The 18,375-nt window shown below is 37.9% G+C and overlaps 1 protein-coding gene across 1 annotated transcript in view; it reads left to right on the top strand.

The window, feature by feature from the left end:
* The window catches only part of LOC126470667 (latrophilin Cirl), a 781,142-nt gene extending 763,152 nt beyond the window's left edge, over nucleotides 1–17,990 (top strand). The window contains exons 17-18 of the mRNA XM_050098661.1: nucleotides 6,285–6,488; nucleotides 15,786–17,990. Coding sequence (XP_049954618.1) covers nucleotides 6,285–6,488; nucleotides 15,786–16,796 — 1,215 coding nt within the window. The 3' untranslated portion in view covers nucleotides 16,797–17,990. The remainder of the gene's footprint in view (nucleotides 1–6,284; nucleotides 6,489–15,785) is intronic.
* Nucleotides 17,991–18,375: the final 385 nt, after the last annotated feature.

Below are 18,375 nucleotides of genomic sequence, written 5' to 3'. Positions count from 1 at the left end.
CTACATGGCTTGCGGTAAGGCAAGTGGTAGCTGTGAGCCATTCACATAAGAATTCACCATAAGAATAAAAAGGAAGTTCTCATATGAAGCTTGAGATAAACCAATCAAAGATCCAAAAGAACAAAATAAATACATTTTTAAAAATTTAACAATTGATCAAGCACAAAATGTGTTAGATGATAGATATAAACGACTTAGTAACCATAGTAACTATATTCAATTCTTATATAATATATATGATTTAAATACCATATCCAAAGAAATGCTATTAAAATACTAAGGATTTAGAATATATTTTAACAGGTGATGGATCTGTTGACATAAATGGGCTACAGTTAGCAGAGGAAATTTCAGCAGTATCTGCACCTTTCGACAAAAAAGGAAGTCTAAGCAATTGTAATCTATCCCCTCCTTCTTAATCCCATCTGTTGTCCACATTAGTCTTTTATGGAGATTTGAGGAGCGAAGATTACAGTAAACTTTCTAGTTTACTTAACTTGTCATGTAGAGTTGGCTCCAGTTCTTCTTGTCTAGTGGTCTGATTCGTGAAGCTGAAAGTGTCACATTTTAGGTCCTTGCAGTTGGAGTAATCTAAACAAATTTGAAGATTGTTGTTACAGAATTTTTGTTTTTACGTAACTCTATTTTCTCATATTTTAGTATATCATACAGTCTTTTGATTTTTCACATTAACAAAGCCAAAATTACATTGCTAGCACAAAATACAAAAATCGTCCAATCACATCAGAGACTCACACTCTGTGAAAGTAACCATATTCCAAAGGGTTTACAATTTTTCTTAACAAATGAATTTCTACTAGTTTCTGTTACATTATTACTTTTGATTATTATTTTGTAAATGAATCCAGAAATAAGCATAGTAACTACTAAAGTATTGTGCCAATAGTTCACAATTTCACATGTTTCTAAAAACATTATTTTAACTGTACATTCAGAACTAGTAGTATCAAGACTAAAACATTTTACAAAGTAATTCAGTTTCATAAATTTTAGCTTGAAATACAACATACTGTGTATAAAATTATAAGAAAGTTTTCAGAATAGCAACTGAGTTTATATTGACCTGTCCAAAATTCAAAAAATAATACTGGTATCAACAGTTACTGTTGAGGAAAAGTAATGCTAGTGGAGAGTGTCCTGTTACACAATGTAATGAGATTAATTACAAAGTTAAATTTTGACCCATATTTTACTAGTCCTTTAAGAATATTGCTGATGACACCAATAACTGTAGCAAGTCACAAAAAGAGTTTCTCTAAGTTAAAATTAATTGAGAACTTTTTACATTCAACTACAGAAAATCATCTAATCAGTTTTGCCACTTTCACAGTTGAGCTCGAAATTGCTGATCCACTAAATTTAAATGATGTAATAAAAAGTTTGTAGAACTGAAATAAGAAAGAAAAAAGACATTTTTTGTGATTTTTAGCTTATTTGGTCTTACTTCGTTTTATTTTCAAAACAATGACATGTAAAAAATTAAATGGTTAACAACTTCTGAATAGTTACACATATTTCTTAATTAATTTCTCATGTTTTGTACTGCATGATTATCAGTGTTATGTTCTACATTTCTTTCTAAACATATGCTTTTTTTTTAAATTCAAGCAAAATGATTTAATTTTGATTGGAAATAAGGGACAATGAAACTGCTAGAATGGGCCTCACCTGTACCAGTATCTTACTAAACCATACTTAAAATCTCCCCCCCCCCCCCCACTCCCCCCCCCCCCCCCACACCCCCCCACACACACCTAAAACTGGCACATTAAGGTGTCCATATAATAATAGAAATCATCTGTTTGTAAGATTTATTATTTGTATCATATTACATTACATTATTTGTATTCCTTGGCTGCCATGGAGAGTAGTCTCTAGGATGTCGAGAAACGTCAAGGACGTACATTTAATACAGTGAAATGACATTGTTATTTACCACACAGGATAATTCTAATTATGCAATAACCTAAAACATTAAATTTTAAGAGTTTATAAGAAGATATTGTTCACTAGAGTAGGAGTTGGAAAGTTCTTTAATTCAGGCTTAAAACTCTACTGCATTATCCAAATAACATTTAATGTACTTTGGTAGGCTGTTGAATACTCATGTACCCGTGTATCTGACTCCAGATTACTAATTATGTTAACCCCTTGAGGTCTTTGTGGTGATTGTTTTTTGGTTCTGGTGTTATATTTATGCTTTTCACTATTTTTTGTGTAAAGAGAAATATTGTTAATGAATATACATATTGTGAAACAGTTGTCAAAATGCCAAGTTAACACATTTCAGTATTCTGAAAATACTACCCCTTTAACTTGAAATTCCCCAGAAAATGATGGTTTTCACAAGGGCTTTGAGGATAAGCAAGAAGGAAGTTAATTGTAACTGCCTCTGTGTGAGTTCTTATTACTCTAGTTGGCTCTACTGTGTATTTACAGTTATTTTCGTATAAATGAGCATGAGGAGGATTTCCATAAATAGTGATCTATTTCTGCAGTGTAAAACATTAATCTGGACAAAGTCTACCATTGTGGTCTTGCCCAGGACCTCATTACAACAAGTGCAATTTGTGCAGTCCATCTCCTGGTGACTATAATTATGGTTACCAGAGTCTGACATGACCAGGAGACAGTGGCTGAGAGTGTCGATGGTGAATCTCCAAAAACCATGAAAGTCAACAACAGTGATGGACAAACAACAGTTCAGCACAACAGAATGACAAGTCTGGAATGCAAACCAAATCAAGAGCATAAACATAGCAATATCTGAAATCCAGCTAAAATGCGTACAAGGAATGATATGAGAACACAGTCAGAGCACAAATGATGTACAGACCCTTGCACTGATAGCTTTATGGCGTGACGGTAGGTGCCGATAGGCATGAGGTGTGCCCCGCACTGAGCACTGAGGCAGTGAGAGCAGCACTCAGAAGTATTAGCAATGCCACCTTGCTGCTGTCATCTAGGTCCATGCCTTGTGGCTGTCTTTTGAACTTGTCTGATTGGGATACCAGGACAATATTCCAAAATACTATGCTCAATGTATCTAAATGCTATGACAAATCTATGGCAGAACTGTCCTCCATTATGACATAGGAGGAAGTCAACCTGATGGTTATCCCAAAAAGTGATGGTTAGACGAGGTCATGGATTAAATGTAAGTGACAAGTCACAAACCTGATGATGCACTCAACAGAAATTTGTGGTGAAAAGCAACATAGTGAATGGTCCCTGTGTCATTATGTGACACATGTTAGGAAATAAGTGGTTTTGCATGCATACTAGCATACGCATCTCCATTTGTCACTGTAGTAACTACTATGCTATATAGTAACAAGTATATGAGGCACTAGGAGAGCTAACATTGAAGCAATTACTATGTCAAATCAAATATATAAATCAGAAAATGCGTCAGAGAAATCTTTTGAGAACATTAATAAGTGATCACTAAATCATCTCTGTGGATCATATACACACATCAAAAAAAGTTTTGCGTCACTCCAGTTCCCAGAACACCTGGAGATAGACGTTGACTGTGGATATTGTATCACAGACACAGTCCCTTTGACTGTTCAGAGATGGCACTAAACCCGCCCAAAGATGTAAACAACCATCCATGAGCAGCACCTGTTAGATGGAGGGGGTCCGACAGCCGATCAGTTCCAGTCATTCCACCAGGAAAGGGGTACATGGCTCGTGTTGCCTGTAGTTCAACCATGCCTAGATAGTCACTACTGCGGTTTGATCATGTCTACATTATTACTTTGTGCCAGGAAGGGCTCTCAACAAGGGAAGTGTCCAGGCATCTCGTAGTGAACCAATGCGATGTTGTTCGGACATGGAGGAGATACAGAGAGACAGGAACTGTCGATGACGTACCTCACTCAGGTCGCCCCAGAGCTACTACTGCAGCGGATGACTGCTACCTACAGATTATGGCTCAGAAAAACCCTGACAGCAACATCACCATGTTGAATAATGCTTTTCGTGCAGCCACATGATGTTGTATTATGACTCAAACTGTGTACAATAGGTTGCATGATGCACAACTTCACTCCCAATGTCCATGGCGAGGTCCATCTTTGCATCCATGATACCATGCAGCACTGCACAGATGGGCCCAACAACATGCCGAATAGACTACTCAGGATTAGCTTCATGTTCTCATCGCCAATGAGTGTCGCATATGCCTTCAACCAGTCAAACATCGGAGACGTGTTTGGAGGTAACCTGGTCAGGCTGAATGCCTTAGAAACACTGCCCAGCGAGTGCAGCAAGGTGGAAGTTCCCTGCTGTTTTGGAGTGGCATTCTGTGGGGCTGCGTACAGTCATGAAAGGCGCCATAATGGCTGTACGATACTTGAATGCCATCCTCTGACCGATAGTGCAACCATATCGGTTGCATATTGGCGAGGCATTTGTCTTCATGGACGACAATTCGTGCCCCCATCGTGCATGTCTTGTGAATGCCTTCCTTCAGGATAATGACATCACTCGACTAGAGTGGCTAGCATGTTCTACAGACATAAACCCAATCGAACATGCCTGGGATAGATTGAAAAGGGCAGTTTATGGATGACTTGATCCACCAACAACTCTGAGGGATGTACGCCGAATCGTTGGACAATCTGGACCAACATTGCCTTGATGAACTTGTGGATAGTATGCCATGACGAATACAGGCATGCATCAATGCAAGGGGACGTATTACTGGGTATTAGAGGTACCGGTGTGTACAGCAATTTGGATCACCACCTTTGAAGGTCTCACTGTATGGTTGTACAACATACAGTGTGTGGTTTTCATGCACAATAAAAAGGGTGGAAATGATGTTTATGTTGATCTCTATTCCAATTTTCTGCACAGGTTCTGGAGCTCCTGGAAATGAGGTGATGTAAAAATTTTTTTTGGTGTATGTATTTCACTAAGGGAATGTAATGCTTCAAAGAATATATGGTGCAGGAATCAGAATGGTGCTTGCTGTCCATTAGTTGAGCAGGAAAGGAACTTATCTCTACAGTTTGTGATTAATGACTGAAAAAGGAGAGGAACAATGTAGAGTCAATGGAATGGCATTTTTCTGGGAAAGCCATGAGTGTAACCCAGTGATTGGCAGGCGAGAGAAGCTACTTCCTCACAGCCCCTTCCTCCCTCCTCATCTCTCTCTCTCTCTCTCTCTCTCTCTCTCTCTCTCTCTCTCTCTCTCACACACACACACACACACACACACACACACACACACACACACACACACACACAAAAGAAAAAACAAAAAAACCTCCAGAAGCCGAATTCACTTCCTGTCTTGCCAGACAGACAAACGAATAATTTCAGTGTCAGTTTGTAGAAAGCAACATTTAATGGATACTGGCTCACAGAAAGTGTACCCAGGATCATGTGTTTCGAAGGACATATCCCTTCCAAGGAAAGTGAAATTAATGCAGAGTCTCAAATGTTCCCCAATAATTCATTGAGATACAAATTACAAACAAATATTTGAAATTTAATTTTAGTGGATATTTTCATTAGCTTCAAGGTGTCTGTCTGGTGCAGAACTGATGGCTGTTATTTATGTAATCCCATGTGACAGTATGGGACTAGGTCAATTTTCCTTACCCTCACTATGTTGATACCAGTACTCCTCCTAAGATTTGACCCAGGATTTTTTCCTTTTTTTTCTTTTTTTGTGTAGGGTTATGACCAGAATACAACTAGAAAAAAGGAGCAGTTAGTACACTGGGGTAAAATATTGAAGATTTAGTCACATAAATTCTTCTTCGAATCTTTGCCCACTGCTTTTAGCTACCTCAGGTAATTCTAATAAAATGTCTTGTCAGATTTGATCAGCTGTGTTATAAGATGAATAACTGCATTTAAAGGAGAACTGAAATGTACTTGGAATCATTAATATCCACTAGTTAACTCATTATCATGGGAGTAAGGTTAAAAGTACAATTTTTTCTCCTCCTCTTTCTCTTTCTCTTCGTCTTCTTCTTCCTCTTCCTTTTCCTTCAGTTATCTTATCAGTATAGCATACTGTCATGATATTTCTGCTGTCGTCAGCATGAGTTTTTTTTTAAGTACAAACAGAAAAATTCTCATCCCAAAATGCATGTGATAGAAACTGTGTTAATTTGTTGTATTTTATGCAAAACATTTCAGCACAAGAAATAGATTCAGATCTTATCCTGTGTAAAGTATTCAATAAGAATAGCTGAACTTAACAACCTGAGAGAAATTACAAAACTGGTGACTTTTATCAGGTGCGAAAGGAATACAGGAAGCTGGTGCGGAGGTACCCGTGGCTGCAGTGTAGGAAGAAGAGCAGCAGGAGCGGAGCAGCCAAGGAGCACGGAGGACGTGGCATGGCTTCCGGATCGGGCTCGGGATCTGGTTCGGGTTACGCTGCCAACAATCCCAACTCCCACTCGACGGACAGTTCGGCCCTGTCACCGCACGGCACTAGCGTGGGTACCTCGACTTCGGCGCGGGCGCTCGCTCGGGCGCGGCCCCACCACAGCCCCGGCGCCCCCGTCCCTGCGACCCGGCACGCTCAAGGTAACGCTGTGGCAATTCTGTCAGGCGGCCAGGCCCCGTCGAAGTGACCGCTCGACCGCTGTGGTGGGGCCCGCCTTAATCTGCCTGCCTCGCCTAGTGTAGTGGCTTTTGCATGTCGGCACGGAGCTAACGGTTGCGCTGCGCTGCACCGTGTGGTGTTGGGAGTGGCTGGGTCGGCACTTCTGTGGGCTTTTTGGAGTACTTTACTGATAAAAATACCATGTGCTTCAAAAGTCTGCTGAAACTGAGTAAATATGAGCTACTGACTGTCATTATGCTCACAGATAAAACATGTTCTACCAAGAAAGCTTTCATCTATAGAACTGAATACACTGATACGTGAATGCTGTGCCCATGTTTATATAACATTTGTGCCACTTTTGTAGCCTTATAACTGAGAAGGAAAAACTAAATTATAACATGTTGTTTGTAAGTATTACTTAAACCAGTGTACATCAAATATGATGTGCTTCTGCAGTGCCATAGTTGCTTCTGGAAACTGAAGCAATTTTGGAGCCCGGAATGGAAGAACAAATCTAGCAACTGTGGCACTATGATACTGAATATAAGAATATATTTCTGTAAGTAAGTTTTAATTGAGTCAGGTAATATTTGTATAAAGATATTTAAACAGTGGATTTGTGTACCAACACCAAGCCTACAAGACCAATAATTATTATACTCGAATTACATTTTCAGTTCATTCAAAATTATACATGTGTTTGGTTTCACACAAAGGGTAACCTACTATTTTCAATGCAATTCCTTACATTTTGCAAGACTATGAACCGTAATACTTTTCATGATTTAATCAACATTCACAGAAATTCTCTATGGTGTATGTATTACACATTTTGTTGCAGACAGATTTTATTGTATTCCATTGGAGATGGACATTAGTGAATTTTTAGCATGAGAATTTTTCCTTTGTATTTGATTCTTACTTGGTTCAGCACTTCAGTGCTTTCAGCAAGTGATAATTCAATAGTAATGCATGGCTCTTCCATCCTCATTCTTTGTACCACAGTGTAATCTGTGTCTGAACTGATAAAGATGTTACTGAGAGAGATCAAATTTATACAATCTCCCCTTTCTTCACTTCAGCCAATGTGCTCTTTTTTCCACTCCCTCTTTTTCCCCATTCTTTTTCATATGGTCTTTTCATGAAAATAGTTATTTGACCATAACAGTGACTTCACATATACTTATGGGAAATACCCTTTATGGTTACTTCATTCCATTGATAACTTTCTCTCTGAGAGAATTTTTTTAAATATGGTTGTTATGTGTATTTGCTTTGGGAACACACTGTGATAGAAAGTGTGTGTATTAATCATACAATACTTCAGATAACTTTAGATTCATAACTTGAGTCTATTACTTTCAGGACTGTAGCCTCTATATTTCATATTATCTCACATTGATTCAGAATTTATATTTGGAAGAGAAACTGTGGTCTAAGATGATGACTGTCTTCACTCAGTGGAAAAGAAAGTTCACTCACAATACACAGGAATTAATAATCTGGTTGGAGTGTAGATTTTTCTCATTAGTAAAATTACTTGCAAAAGATACTGCAGAGCATTTATAAAATGGATGTTCTCCATGTGTGTGCTACATGTATGAGGTTACTTTTGCAACCATTTCATGAAATCTTCTCAATTCTTCCACCCTTACTTATACTGCAAACTTTTACAGTAAAATATTTATTTGTTTGACAGTAAAGAACTCTGTTATGGTATTTTGTGTAGGTCATCTGCTGTTGCAGTATTTTGTCTACAGGTCTAAAATCTAGTAGTATTCCTTGATATGTCGTAAAGATCAACTTCATTGTATATTCTCAACTTTGTTCTTTTATGGTTTCGTGCAACTTACTTTAAGTTGCTATATGCTGTGGTAAGACTGCATCCACAATAACAAAGCAGTCAACGTAAAACTGTCTTGCCAAGATATGTGTATTACAGTAGCGAAATGTTATTAAGACTGAGGCACACAGTTTTCTTTATTTGGCCAGAAACATCATCCATCGAAAGTGGTGACTTGTGGGTGACACCATTTCTGTTTGTAACATTATTTCATATTTTCTGATCATTAGACATTCTCACTAGACAACAGACATTCATCACAAAACACACACGGTGTCTTCTTAATTTGAGTAATTTGAAATATCTGACAACTTAGTTTGAAGTTGTAGATGTAAGGTTCAGAATTATTTGAATGTCTCATCCATCATGTTTCAAAACTGCTGCTGAAGAACCGGGACTAGCAGTGGCTGCACGTACACGTTCATGTGAGGTGCTGGCTGAGGTATGTGGGTGTTTCAGTATGTGCTGACACTGCGGAGTCACGACTGCCTCGGCACTGCAGCCAACGGTCTCAACAGCGACATCCGGATTGATGTGGAACCGGCCGTCGAGGTGTGTGTTTCCCCCCTTCACTGCCCTGTCCTTTCAGAACATGAAGTATCAGAACCTAAATCAAATACCATTTCTCTCCGAACCTTGACCCCAGCCTCCACTGGGCACCTGGCATCGCTCCGTAAATCTTTGATGTCAAAGGTGAGCCTAACGTGCATGCTTCTCTGCGTCAGTCTTTGTGACCGTGCACGCTGCCAGACCCTTTCCTTCGTGCATCCTATAAGCAACCTGTCTGAGCTCTGTGCTCCTTTCTGTGTTGTAGATATCTGACTGATAGGGAAGAAACCCAAAGCAAATGGAATATGGAAAGAAAAGTTCAAGTTGTGAACTGAACTGAAATTGTTGAGGTGTACAGCCCATAAAGAATTATCATACTTTTTTGTGTAAAATCAATTTTATATGTTTTATGACTAGAGATGCAAATTGAAGTGAAGTGGGAAAGTGATGATATAGCTGGAATTCTTGGTAAGAATGTTAGAAATTGAGTTGTATCATTTTTGACATACACAAAACCATATTCATGCCAAACATAATTGTAAACACTCGAAGTTAACTGAAAGGAACAAGAAAAGATCATTGGGATTAGATTTCACCCTTGAGTCAAGTCCATTACATTCTTCTCTAGCCCCATTTGTTGGTTTATTGCAACATTTTAGCATGCAACTTAATTTGAGTAACACAATAAATATTCTGTAATATGAAAGAAGTATCAGATGAAGTGGAAGGACTTCTCTAGACAGTTCATTGAAGCTACCAATTACCTTTTGAATATTTAACATTGTTTCTGCCTGGTTATTCCTGAAAGGTCCTTATGATCGGAAAATTATGATGTGCTTGTTGTGTCTCCCATTATAGTATGTCATTAGACATTTAGTGGCAGAAGATGACCTGAATGTTACAACACTATGTTAAACAGAGTGATAGTGTTGGTGCTTCCTTCATATCTTGACTTGATCAGTGGAAAACAGACATATTTCAGATTTCTTCTTAATTCTGTAAAAGCACCTTACTCTTTATTTGAAGCAAGGTGTTATTTGTCTCTGGCCATGTTAAAATGTCGATGACAGTATTTGGCAGTGGTGATGTCTATAGTAAAAATGTAGTTGTTTATTATAAAGTGAGAAATTAAATTCATATAATAATATATGGTGCTGCAAATTGCAGTTCTCAGTACTGAAACATGGTCATATTTTTCCTATTTTTCATGGCAAGACATTCTGCTGTAGCAGTATTGTCTGTGCTAATTCTATTAGGACTGCTGTGGATTGTGTTGGTCAATGTTATTTCAATATAATTTCATTTGAAAGCAGATATTTGTTGTACCCTATAAAGTTTCATGGAATAATAATTATTTGTATACTTCTCAAGCTTGCAGCCTGATAGTGTTGAAAGAGCACAATATTTTGCACAATCAGTTAAATATGATTTCAAATTCATTCTTTTCCAAAATGTTTCTGCATCATTTGAAGAAACCTGTAATACTGTGTAGCAAAATATCATGCCCTTTTAGTAAAACCACCTGGCTGCAAACCTAAGAAGAATTTAAGCAGATTCATTGTTTGATTTAGGTTTGTTTATTAAATTCCTGTTCGTTCCCTTATGTTTGTTTTTCATCATCTGATGGCATATAGCCATCGGAGCACTACATGTCTGTGCAGTCTGTTTAATGTACACATTCAAAAAATTCCTAAACATGTCACATTCCATCTAAAAAGACTACCTTACTAATGAAGAGAACACGTGGCCAGTCTTTGTTAAGCTGCTGCTACTTGTACATTTTTTCTTATGCCACATTCTAATACCTGACTGAAAACTGGTGCCTCTTCCACAAATTGTTGTGGCCATAACTTGCTTCACTGATAATACCACTAATTCCAAATGTCTGTTGACCTGCTACAACCCTCACTCTCTTCCAGCATATAACTGTGCAAATAGTAATTGATCAAGATAAAGTACCATCCATTCCAAAACTTCGTGTTTGATTTTGACATACATGCACGACTTACTCTGCTGCAGAGTTATCTGTTATTGTTAGACTTTTTAAAAATAACATCATATAACTTCTCTGGGTAATATGAATTGTGGGTACGAAATATGCATAGAATGGGAGAATTATAAAAATAGCAGTGGAATAGGAAGAATTTTTACATGATCTCATTTACATGCTGTTTGATCTTTTGTTGGTAGTAAAATCCAATGCAGATGGAATTTTAACAAATATGATTGATTTACGGGATGGCTGCAATATTCTATATGCTTACCCCATTTTTTAGTGGAGAAATAAGTCTTCATTTATTTTCCCTGGTGACTGAAAACCAATTACTAAGAACTTTACAATTTTCCTTTCTCATGTACAGTCAATAACTGAATGGAAACTGAGAAATGATAGTTAAATTTTTCAAAGTGTTAATTGTATTATACTTTTTTCCTTCTCATCAACAGAAACAAGCCAATTCACAAGTTAAACTTCAGTGTTTGAACTGTTTTTCATATTTTCTTTATTTCTTTTCTAGGTAATGTTCTTTAATTGTGTGTGTCACTATGTGGAGCAAGTACACAGAGCTTGTCTTTCCATAACAACAGTTCTTTCAGTTCATTTCTATGGTGAAAATACTGCTTTTTAGAGCTCTTTAAGTTCTGGATGTTCTTAATTACTTTTTGTTTTTAACTGTAGTACCTAGCATAGAAATAATTTATTCTAGTGTATAACAAATGGAAAAGATTGGGAAAAAAAGTTCTGTTGTAGAATTTTGCATATCTTTTTATTGGCATACATTCTGTTATACAGCTTTTGGTGTGAAATTCATTAATTTTATGGTTTTATTATTTCCCTGCCAGCACACCTCACTATGATCATCATCACACCCTACAAAACCAGAATTATTATATGGGAAGACATGCAAGCTTAGATCCATTCATTTTTGCTAAGTGTTCATGCATTTAAGTTAAAATGTTGTATTTGGTTCATCCTTATTGTTGTTTTTCATACTTGTATTTGTCATTTATGTCACTAGTTAAGTATTATTCAAATGATTCATATTTGTTGATGACTGTACAGATATAAAGGCCATGAAATTTTAATTTGTTATGAAATGTTAAAAATGTAAAAATACAGATTATAGTTATAATGAAGTCCTCCACATTTCCTGAAACAATTATTTCAAAACAGGTGGTGTAGTAACTTTGTTCTTGTACTTCAGGAAGAATGGGTGTTGGGAGTAGTAGCTGTCACCTGAAGCCTTTTGCTAAATTTAAGTGTACATCAACTAATAAATAATAGATTGATTTTTAAAACTGGGAGTTCCTTAAGATGAGTAGAGTAGCTGCAGATCTCTTGTACCTTGTCACTGAAAGAGATCTTTGCTGTAAAGATGTAGTAATCTAGAGTGGTTTTTCCTTCATGTCATAGCATTCTAACAACAGAGTCCTTTTAAGTAGAACAATTTTACATTTAAATGTTGTGGAACAGTTTAGTAATAGTAAAAATTAGTAATTTGTATTTTTAGTCACTTGCTTGTTGGTACACTGACTACCTTTCCATCAAAATTATGATGCTACAATGGAAAATCCACATTGAATAGGAATAATGGTATTTCAGAAGATAACTCTCGTTGTAGAGTAGCCCAAGTGTTAAGCAGCAGATAATTGCATAAATTAGGAACTGAAAAATGATGAGATATTTGTGGACTATGCACTGGAATAGTAACTTGTCACAAGTTAAAACTTTGTGCCTGACTGGAACACAAAATCAAATCACTGTAATTTGTGGGAGGTATGCTACCAAGTAAAATAAGTGCTAGCTGTAAGTAAGTCTACATTCATATAATGAGTGACTGTACATACAGTGGTGGCAACAGTGAAGAGAGTAGAAGGGAAATGCAGTATGATAATTCTGTGCCTTATTTTGTCTAGTAGACATTTTCATTTTATGTAGCTATTTTCTAACAAAACATTAGAGTTGACCAGACTTTGTGTATCAAAGGTATTTTGTAAATTAGGGTAGCAGAACTTCTTTTCTTTGAAGATTTATGGTAGTACATTCTCTGCAATGTAGTATCATCGAGTGAATGATTTTCTTTGACGCGCATGGAGTTGAAAGTCGATGTTTTGGATTTTATCAGCCGTAATGGGTGAGATGCTCTTTGGAGGACTCTTTTATCACTAAGTTAAGTTCAACATGCAATAGAAGCGTAAAATAAAGAAAGAAATGATTACACATATAGAAAACTTGATAGAACCAGCGATCACTGTTACTGACTTTTGTTCTCTTATTTTGGGACGGACACACACACACACACACACACACACACACACACACACACGAGAGAGAGAGAGAGAGAGAGAGAGAGAGAGAGAGAGAGAGAGAGGTAAGTAGCTAACAAATGAAGGAGCAATTCAGCATTTGCTTAACATGACTATTAACAATCTTCAGTGTTATAAGCGGTGCTACAAATTGCTTAGGTAAAGACAACAAATCCTTTTAGTTAAACTTAGTTTTTACTTTATATGTTCTGATAGAAATATAATTTTTTGGCTATAGGCACACACAATTAACGTAAGCTGTCTCATTTGTACTTGGTCAGAAGGAAACAAACCAAGGTTCTTCATCAGGAAATGGTTTACATGCCAAAAGGAAATTAATTAGGTGCAACATATCAGTACCCTCCACTTACACAAGGGTACTCACATTTCCCATTAAAAGATTTCTGTTCTTTTAAGAACAAATGATGAAATGTTGTATTTCAGAGGACTTATTCATGCTTTCATTGAACTGTTATGTGTTTGTTTTGTTTCAAGCAGTGTATTTTTTTTAAAGAATAGTGCTGTGATAATGATGAACACACAAAATTTAATTCAGAAATTCTAAAACTATGACTTGCAACAGTATTTGGAATTTGTCCCTTATTAAACTAATTATTTCAGATGCAATTTTAATAAGATTTTTGAGCAGTAACACACACAGAAATCAGAAATGTGAAGACTGATATTTGTGACTGCATTTTACTGTACTTGACTTTAAAAAAATAATTAATGGATTATGAGCAGTAAATTACTAACGTCACTGAAAAAGGCAGACTTTAGATAGTTATATAAAGATTCTATTATTTTGCCAAGAGACTGTCCAACCAACATATAACCATCAGACTGTCTGATTATCAGTTACAGTAGGCACTTTTGGAGAGAGCTATATCACTGTTTTCTCCGATATATATATATTTATGCATGCTCTAAACTTAAATCAGTGGTGGTGGTGGTTCATGTAGACAGATTTAAAAAGTCTTTCACTTGATACTGCACACATTCATGGCTACATTAACTACTAAAACAGTTTTCAAGTGCTTCAGTTTTGCTTATTAAATTAAAGCCTATCTTGATGCTGGCACACTAAACACGGGCCATGGTTATTTGCATGTTTCTCTTAGAATGAACTGCCTAAGGTGTGCAACAGCAAGGCAGCGCTTTGGGGGCTTGGTTTGCAGTCACTGCTGCTGGATATGGTGACAGTCGTATCACTAATTTCTACTGCATGTGCCAGTCTTAGCAAATTTATGTGCCACAGTGGGATGGAGAAAATCAGTTCAAGAAATTTATAGTCTGATATGATGTGCAATAGCATTAGTCTTTTAATTTACACACACTTCTTACTTATGCAGTAACTATATTTCTTTTTCATATAATTATTGTGTGTTAAATTTTATATTAATTTTATAAATAATTGTGTGTGTGTACTGCAAAAACAGAAACTTCTCTTACGCTGTAGCAGCTACACTAGTGTTAAAATATGTGCCTGGGAGAAGCTGAAGTTTTGTGTGACAAGCACCAAAAAGAAAGAGCTAAGAAAGTGTATAGGAAACTAGTGCAGGAAAATAGTTTGCTTTTCCTTCTACAGCTCCAGGAATTAAAATCCGATATTTATCCGCTGATACACAGGAAGAGATAACAAGGAATTGTTAAAAAATTAGTTGTATATTAATTTAATGAACAGGAGCATTTATTTTTGTACAAACTGTAGACTAAACCACCACAGGGAAGGGCAGAGTAATGAATGTTGTGACTCATAACTGCCATTACTTTGATTAATTATGTCGTGTATAAGGAAAGGGATGGAAATGGAAATGAGCGTTTGGCGTCATTGGCCGGGAGGCCCCTCGCGGGGCAGGTCCGGCCGCCATATCGCAGGTCTTATTACAGTCGGCGCCACATTGGGCGACCTGCACGCCGGATGGGGATGAAATGATGATGAACACAACACAACACCCAGTCCCTGAGCGGAGAAAATCTCCGACCCAGCCGGGAATCGAACCCGGGCCCAGAGGACGGCAATCCGTCACGCTGACCACTCAGCTACTGGGGCGGACAAGGAAAGGGATGAGGATATACAGTCAGTTGGAAATTTTGTCAGTATTTCCTGAAAATACGATTTAAGTATGTACAAAACTGTTACACACTTTAAGTGCTCTGCTCAGTAAAATAACACAAATTTTTCATAAATATTTTCTAATAAAAAGTGTTTGTTCTGGGTATTCTTCTTACAGTGCTGCCATTTCAGGAAATATTCTTTTGTTAATCATTGGTAAAATTGTATGTACCCTTTACATATTAGACAGACTTGCAGGCACATGATAATTATTAAAAGAAGAGCTATTTTCTGAATGCACGAATTCGTGTGTCAGTGTACAATGTTATGCCACTATGTAACATACAGATGAGGTCTCAGCAATAAATATTTGTTACGGTATGAATATACTTGTTTCAGCAACATACTTACGTGTTCTTTTCCATTTGCAGAACATTTCGTTTAAATCGTACAGCCGTGATTCTGGACACGGTGGCTCTGAGCAAGAGGACTCTGGGACAAGTGCTAACCCGAGTACGTTACGTCTGCAACCGGCTGTGCGGGACAGGGAAGCCCGTACTGCTGGGAATGTCGGTGGAGCACCACGTTCTCCTAGTCCCTGGAACCACACTTACACCGAAATCCGTGATGCCGATCCCGTCTACGAGGAGGTCGGGCGACGAGCAGGTGTCGTGCCTGTGCACGGAGGTGCAGGAAGTAGTTCACGGCGGCGTGGTGGAGGTGCGGGTACAACTGCTGGGACACTGAGGGGTGGTAGCGTCGGCGGCCTGGACCACAGGCCACTAATCTCGGGTGGCGATCGTGACACGACTACACCACGTGCACGCAATGCTCGCACAGTTGCTGTACTTGACGGTGAGACAGTCGTTTGCCATCTGGAACCTGAACGTTACGATTCATGTGATTACGATCCACGTGACTACGAAGCTAATAGTTACGATTACGGCATCGGTGGCTACGACCCTCGCGACTACGACACTCGTGACTATGGAATTCATGGGTACGATCCACACGATTGTGAAGAGCAGCATCAGCAGACACAGCCACAACTACAGTCACAGCCACAGTCACAGTCACAGCCCCAGCCACAGTCCCAGACCCAGACACAGTCACATCCACACTCACAATCAGATTCCCAGTCACAGTCACAGTCAGATTCACAGCCGCAGCCACAGCCACAGCCACATTCACATTCACATCCACACCCACATCCACATCCACATGGACATGGACATGCACATGCACATGCACATGCACAGTCTCAGCCACAGTCACAACCACAGCCACAGTCACAGTCACAGCCCCAATCACAGCCACAGCAACAGTCTCACCATCACCACCACCACCATCGCCGGCGGCATCACCACCGTGAGCACCGCGAACATCGTGAACACCGGTATCCTTATGGGTCTCCGGCAGACACAGCCTACAGCGAATGTTAGGCAACTACTTTCTGTGCAATGAGTCTCGATCTTGTGATGAGAAATAATTGGTCGAATCCCTGCCACTGTATGCTGAAACTAGGAATAAGTAGGTTGTGCTTGATACTGTCTGAAAACGTGTAATAATATGCATTATCTTTCATTGTATGGCCATCCCTTGCTCTTCCTGCTCAGTGAACTGTAGAAGTTTTGGGTACTTTCGATGTGATTTGGTGTTGGTCACCTAAAAATGAAGTGTAATAATTTCACAATTAGTGTACTCCAAAGTTTTAAATGTGAAATCCTTCAGGAGAGATCCACAATGAGAATGGTGACTAAAGATGTAATATAAGAGACATCTGTGATCGAACAACGCAGATGGACACACATTCCTTTATGTCGGTGTCGAGGTTGATGGAAGCCTCTCCTACTCACTGATCACGCATTTCTTCCGTTACCTGATGCCACTCCCTTCCCCCTAGCTGACAAATAGAAAATGATGGCTTATCTGATGCTACCCCTCCTTAGTTGTAGAATCGTATATGTTCCCCTGGTTTTATCGTGCTGTGTGTTCTCTTTGTGTAACTGCGTAAGTTAACATGGATGTCAAATTATGCAAATTTGTGTAAAACTACTGATTGTCAGTCAATGTTACATTATATAAAATTTATATGTTCAGAGCAGAGTTGTAAACTGGATGTTATATTATATAAGATATGTATCCACATCAAATGCATATGAATTGAACTAAAGGAGACCACTGGTAGTCAGTTTCAGAAACTGAGTGAAATGTAGGTTCTGCAAGAGCTGACTGCCGTGAATTCCTTGGTTTGGTCTGTATTTGTTGTATGTTGTAGTGAAATGTGTGACAATTATCTTCTGTGTGTACCAAACTCCCACAAAAAGTGTAATATCAGTACCCTTCCTCCTGACTTACTGTGCATCGGAATACTGTAAATTTTTGTGTCATTTCCCTACCCCTTGCGATTCCCGTAAGATGTAACCGAAGTAATGTTTTCTGAGAATGGAATGTATCTATATATGTATGTAATGTAAATAAATGTCAGATAAGTCACCTGGAAAGATAAATTACTGTGTTTAGTTGAGAATGATTTCTGGACTCGGCCAGGTTGTATTTGTCTGAAAGACTGTTAACAGTTATGTAACGGACAATTTGAGATTGCACAACTGTTTGAAATAAATTATTTAAGAGTTTGTATGTTGTATTTTTTTATTTATACATGAAGTCCTTGTAGAAATGAAATGTGATGTAAATCACAGTCTGAGATTTGTATTATGTAACTGAAATCTAGGGAAAACTGACTGAAATACCCTTTGTTACTTTTTGGTGTAATTCAATTTACTCAGTTGCCAATGAGCATTGAAAGAATGAGAAATCTGCAGGTCGTATGGGGAAGGCGAAATATACTTTTCCCTTGATTCTTCAAGTGTTTGTTTTTTTTTTATTAAAGAAATGTATTCCACTGAAACTGTTGTAACACTTAATTGTAAAAGTCTCTCACTGTAACAATCAAAAAACAAAACAGATCATCAAATAAAATTTGTATTGCTCATTTGTACCTTAATGGAGAGGGACTTC

This window comes from Schistocerca serialis, chromosome 3 (genome assembly GCF_023864345.2).
Source record: "Schistocerca serialis cubense isolate TAMUIC-IGC-003099 chromosome 3, iqSchSeri2.2, whole genome shotgun sequence".
Classification (NCBI taxonomy): domain Eukaryota; kingdom Metazoa; phylum Arthropoda; class Insecta; order Orthoptera; family Acrididae; genus Schistocerca; species Schistocerca serialis.
This window is presented reverse-complemented; position numbering and strand designations above follow the sequence as displayed.